Genomic DNA, 6,197 nt, shown 5'->3' with positions numbered 1-6,197 from the left:
GAGTGGTAACTAAAGTTGTTAATAGTAATTGGTTAATTATTGTTTAATTATAAATTGAAGTTATGTGAATATATGTTTGCAATATCTAACGCCTTATTGTTACAATTCATTCTTCAACTGAAATACTGGGGCTGTAGGTCATCAAACCAAACGTTTGCAGCCATCATAATCTCTGTACAAACAATCACTTACAGATAGTCAGATACTAACAAAAACAAGGGCAGCTGAGTGCAGACCCTGGCCTCATAGAAACTTTCTGCAACTCGAACTGTCAACTATCGCGTACTGTTTGCACCTAGCAGTATGCTCAATAAGATTGATCGATCAAGAAGAAACAAAATATAGTCTGTTCTGCATGTTCAATTATTGATGACAGAGGGACACAAGTACTAGCTAATATTATTGGATGGTTCAATATAAATAAGGAAGTGATTATGCTACTAAATGTGCACCGTACCACATTAACAGCATATCGTATGGGGGCCAATAAGCCAATACAAGGCAAGTTATAAAGACGTGGTTTGAGACATGAAACTCTGTACTCCAGAGGGTATAATGCTCTTGCTTTTGTTTCTCTTCGTTTGTGGTTCTGAACAAGGGGAGTAACAATAACCAAAACGTGTTCATGTTTTTCATAGATATTATCTGCTTTAGCAATCAGTTGCCTTGAGACAAATTTAAGTATCATTCTACTGAGATTGCAAGAGACATTAGCTGTATTACGATTTCTACTTTTGTTCTTGGCTTCTATATGAGGCATCGATCCGTTCTGGTATTTAGGAAAAGAACTTGCAAAAGTTCTTGTTTGAGTTAGTCATGATCATCGGTCATCTTTTAAATTACTTCGATCAGAATACTAAGAATGTTGTTTCTTCAATATCAAGCCAAAAAGAGAATAATAATTTTAGTCGGTGCCTAACTTCTAGTACTTAAAATGACAGATTATAATGATCATATGCAATGGTAGATGGAGTAAACAAAGGTTTGGATATGTCCTATATACATGCACTAATGAAATGCCTCAAAAACATTATCTGATCAATTGTTCATTTATTAAATTGACAACTAAATTAGAATTTCAAGAATGAACAACTCATAGATTTTGCCAATCATGCACACGATTTGAAGTATGAGTCCTATTTGAGCTTTAAACCATGGAAAAGCCAATGTGGCTGCTTTCTTTCCTGGTCAACTGTTGCACTGGAGCTGCTCATGGGAGTTGTGGGATCACTGCAATCTCCTCTATCTGATTTTAACGAGGTAGGTGAGTCGAGTACCTTTTCTTTGTTTATCACCAGCTCTGAACACCCTAAATGAGGCCTCAGCTGGTTAGATTTGGATCTTTTCTTGCTTTTGCTGCTTCCAATGCTTAATGTCAGCTCCACTTCTTCACTATCTTCGTCATAGACATCCATGCTCCTCATGTTATTACTTTTGATCAATGCCATGTTAGAGCTTGGCGCCGTCTGGTCTTGATCAATAGTACTAACTCCTGTTGAGATGTCTTCCTCGGCAGCTGGCCTTTCGAGATCAAAACCCCTGGAAATTTTCATGGTGTACTCTCCTGAGCAACTTCCACTTCGCTCTCTAGAGCTTGGATCTTCTCTCAACCTATGGAGATGGATATTATAGCCGGATGAAGTTTGAGCTGTCGCGTGCTGCTGGTTAAACAACTGAGACTGCTGAATGTGAATGTGATCTGCATTACTAGTCATGCAACCCCAAATTCTATTTTGATTTATCTCTTGTTTCAGTTCATCCATTAGCATCTTTTGTACACTGTACAGCCGGTGGAGCTCACATATCTGCAATATTTGGTTTCGTTTCTGTCATTAATAATTTGAAACTAGGAAGTATATCAGATACAACAGCAATCTGATTCAGTAAGAAACAAGACTTAGTGTCTAGAATTCTAAAGAACAATATTGTGTGTTGGAGTAATATATAACAGATTGGTTATCCAGAAAGAAATTGATGGTTTCTAAGTGTCCAACTGTCATCACTTGATCAAAACGGTTATTTTCAATGAAGTGATAACTGATAACACTTGAATCTGCAAACTATTTCCCAGAGCTAGTTTTGTAGACTAAGAGCGGAGTACAAGCATTAGAATTTAATCATACCTGGTGCCTAAAGGTGTCTTCATGCATCTGCATTGTCTTTCTGATGGTATCCATGTTGTGCTTATCGAGCATTCTGTCCACTGAGTAGCGAAGATTGTCCTCAAATCTAGTTTTCTGATACTTTTGCTTCAGCCCAACTTTCTGAAAATAGTCCCAGTCATCCACTCTATGAACAGCTAAGCTGTTGCTACTTTGTGAGGCTCCTAATATGTTGATGGAGTATTCAATTTTGGTTCCCATGCCTGAAGGAGTAAACCGCGCCAGTCAGAAACTGTTGTTAACTACAGAGAAATAACATGTGTATATATTTTGGACAATTGAAAAACACACAGAATTTTGCTGCTCTAAAGAATTATTAGATCAGCTACATGTCAATAATATCATGTAAATAATTTCTGTAAAAAATCAAAGAGGAGATAGAAAGAACTATCACTGAGTGGAGTGGTTGTGAACTCGTGATATATAAAACCACTAATTGATTGTGGAGACACAGTCAAGTTGGACCCAAGTCTACCAGTCCAGCTACATCTAGGAACAATTGAAAAGGTCTGGAACATGATGAAAATTGAATTATCCTTAACCCCAGTTGCAAGAGAACAGTGTTTGATTCACTGACACTTGGATTCATATACCACATTTGTGCTCCATGACACTGCTGGTTCCCTATTTGGTGTACAATTGCAGGTAGCATTTTTGGAATGGGACTAGTTATCTCACATGAAAAAGATATGTCAAAAAGGGCATAATTAAGGTTTGGAATGAAGGATATATTGAAGGAAAAGAAAGGGCTCAGAATCAAATCTGAAGCTCCCAACATCTAACCGGGTAACAAAGTTGGAAGAAAAAGAAAATGGGATGTGGGCAATAATAAGACTTATTATGAATGTGGGTGGCTGGTATAGTAATCTGTACAAGAATTCTCCAACCTAAATCTCTGCATGATCATGAAGTCATAAAACAGACGGATCATGCACACAAGTCACAACATAAATGAAATCAGTAAGCTACATGCATGAAATATATATCCGTCAACTATTAAACCTAGAAGAGAGCCTAATTTGTGTCTAATGCAGTTCAGAATACTTGAAAAAAAATGAACAATAACCAGTAGAGAGCATATAAGAGCTTTTGTTGATTATCTATAAATAAACAGATAAAGATTCTCTCCCTATTCATGTATGTTATGGGGATATTGTAAATATGTCCATATATAGAAACAAACAAATAGTTCAGCTGCAACTTCACACCATCATGATTATCCCGAGTTGGAATCATCAGTTCCCAGAAGATAAGAAGTACCAGGAAATGGCCTAAAATATAAAAAGCAAAACCAAGAACAAAGCACCAAAAAATGAAACTTCTGTTGTAGTTCTTACCTGAAATAGAAAAAGGTCAGGTAGTGATTCTCCGCTATGAGGCTCATTGAGAACTTCCGTTGTTCAACTTCATGCCAATTATACTTGTATCATCCATAAGCAATTACCACTGGGAAGCTAGCCAAAACATACTCGATCAATATGCAAACTGCAGAGAATTTTCTTGTGATGATGATGTTGATGATGAGCAGTACGTACTAAGCATCATGAGTACTAGTCATTCTAATTCCTTTACGCGTGGATTGGACGGAGAAATCGAAAGGAGTGCAGCTAGCAAAGCTCTGGATAGTATGGAGTGCAGTGGTGAATTGGGAGACAGAAGATTCCTGGACACCTCTACACCAGCAAATCTCTTGAAAGAGGCCAATTAATCCATCCCAGCAGGCTAAGGCTCCTCAGTACTAGTTTAATTAGGAAACAGCAAAGCAACAACCAAAACCCTCCTTAACTTAAACAAACCTTAATCATGTTCATGGTCTTCTTAATAATTCAGGCTTGCCAGGCTGTGAATTGTTAGCAGGCATGGAGAAAAAGTAGAGTATACCAATGTCTTGGTGTGTTCAATATTATTCATATATATCACTGAGAGAGAGAGAGAGAGAGAGAGAGAGAGAGATTAAATATATATTCATTCATAGTATTGCACTATTATTATATACCAGAAAGATATTGCCTAAAATTGATAGGCAAACAATAATCCTCTTTGATATCATGTCAAAGTTAGGCCAAATCTGAATTTTTTTGATATTATGTCACGGATCACTTATGATTATTTTACAAAAACATAAGATGTGAAGTTTTTTGTGACTCGGCAAGAGTTCAACTACAGACATGCAGTTGCCTAGGCTCCATCACCCGGAATCGACCTCCGATTACGGGTGTGTACGAAAGTCTCCGACGTACGTGGGATACTATATTCAAAACCGTATTTTGTAGAATTGTACTTGTATGTTGGTGATGATGCACAATAACATGGGAGGAAGATCAAATATATTGATGGGGGGCCAGACAGCCATGTATATAATAGAAACCAAACTTGATGACAATCCATGGCCAAAGGTAGGGCACTTGATTGTGAACAAGATATTCCAGACATAGTCTAACAGATCGAACATCGTCAAGATTTGCATGAAAATATTCATGGAAAGCTAGCTAGCAGCTGGTGCCTTCTTCTTGCCTAGAACCAATCTTAAAATAAATTCTGTTAGAGATTCAACCATATATATATATATATGATAATAATCTCCGTACTGTAAGCAACCATATATCTAGTCCAGCAGGGTTGCAATTAAGATTTTCTTCTTAATTATTAGGTTTATAAATTATGCATGTTTAATTAGGAGAGCCATGATCGTGTTGAATTAAGGTTGGATCTGAATTATGCAGTTAATATATATATATATATATATATATATATATATATATATAAACTTGATTAAACTAGCTAGCAACCCATACAGCTCTAAATTCAATTTCTAACCATATAAGCTAGCTAGCTTGATTAAACTAGCAACCCATGCCATATACATCCAAATTCATTTTCTGAGGTCTCTATCTACAAAGGCAATGATACAGAAAACTCAGAAAAGAATCTAGCTAACTCAAGGACTTAACCAAATCCAGGAAGCAAGTTAAGCATGCATTATTTCAGTATTTCATGCACAACTATCACAACAATAGGAAAATAATTAACCATGCATCAAGTCTTGTTCATTCTTTAAAAGGTAAGAAATAGATAGCTAGCATGGGGAACAAAGAGATCAATGTTTGAATTGAGAGTGGTAAACAAATAATTAACTAAACAGAAACCAATAGCCAATGAGGTTTAAGATTAGAGATTAGAGATTAAAGATTAGAGATAAGAGATTAGAGAGGAAAGGGAAACTTAATTAGGCAGAAATCACTATCAGCAAAAAGCTGAAAGGGCCAAAACATAGCTGTCCCATGCCAAAGCAAGAACCAATTGAAAATCCAAATTCAAAAGCAGCTTCAGCTACAATTTCTGATCTGGGGATATCACAACCACATGCTTCAGGCCCTGAGAATCCTCTCGATCAGGATCACTATATATTATTACTCATTATACATATCTATCTATATGTGTGACATATAAATCAGGTTCATATATACAATACGATGAGGATGTGGATATGGATGTGGGCATGCCTTTCTCTTCTTGTCTCGTACTTGTTTATTGGCTTCTAAATATCCTAAGGTAACATGGCCTTTGGTCATCATCTTCTGTATTTCTGAACCCCCCTATTATTGCACACTAACTCATAATTCATGCATTTCCCACACGAATGTGTATATATTGCTCAAGCACCTAGCCAGGTTATTGCACACTAACCCCAGCTAGCTAGGTTCTAGGAACTTTCCCCCAAGTACAATTCTATGAAGCGATCGAGGGATTCATTATATAAATTTGTAGTGTGTCTTTATATTTTTAATCATAGATCAAGATTTATGCATGCATTTCATCAAACATCTTGCTTCATCACAATCTCTAAAACAATACATAACGCTCAATTGATAATCGAGCATCTAGGTTCCTCTGATGCTGATCTATGCTGCTAAGTTTTCCTAGAGTTGTCATGTATATCATGTCAATATAATCCACCAAGCAATGGAATGATGACAATGTACGTGTCATTTATTTGTCTTAGCTCAACTCTTAAGTTTCGTTTCATAGCACAAC

General features: G+C 36.6%; 1 protein-coding gene across 2 annotated transcripts; it reads right to left on the bottom strand.

The window, feature by feature from the left end:
• Positions 1–983: 983 nt before the first annotated feature.
• Positions 984–4,079, bottom strand: LOC101310108. 2 transcript variants are annotated; one of them, XM_004296414.1, is made up of 3 exons: positions 3,500–4,079; positions 2,124–2,404; positions 984–1,805 (listed from the first exon to the last, which is right to left on the bottom strand). In XM_004296414.1, the coding sequence occupies exons 2-3, from the start codon at positions 2,361–2,363 to the stop codon at positions 1,137–1,139; spliced, it is 909 nt and encodes a 302-aa protein (XP_004296462.1). In that variant the 5' UTR covers positions 2,364–2,404; positions 3,500–4,079; the 3' UTR covers positions 984–1,136. The 2 variants fall into 2 exon arrangements, with proteins under 2 accessions (XP_004296462.1, XP_004296461.1); XM_004296413.1 differs by having other exon boundaries at positions 2,124–2,365.
• Between the last annotated feature and the right edge of the window lie 2,118 nt (positions 4,080–6,197).

The sequence above is a fragment of the Fragaria vesca genome, linkage group LG4 (genome assembly GCF_000184155.1).
Source record: "Fragaria vesca subsp. vesca linkage group LG4, FraVesHawaii_1.0, whole genome shotgun sequence".
In the NCBI taxonomy this organism is placed as follows: domain Eukaryota; kingdom Viridiplantae; phylum Streptophyta; class Magnoliopsida; order Rosales; family Rosaceae; genus Fragaria; species Fragaria vesca.
Note: the sequence above shows the minus strand (reverse complement) of the source record. Positions and strands in the feature narration are given on the sequence as shown.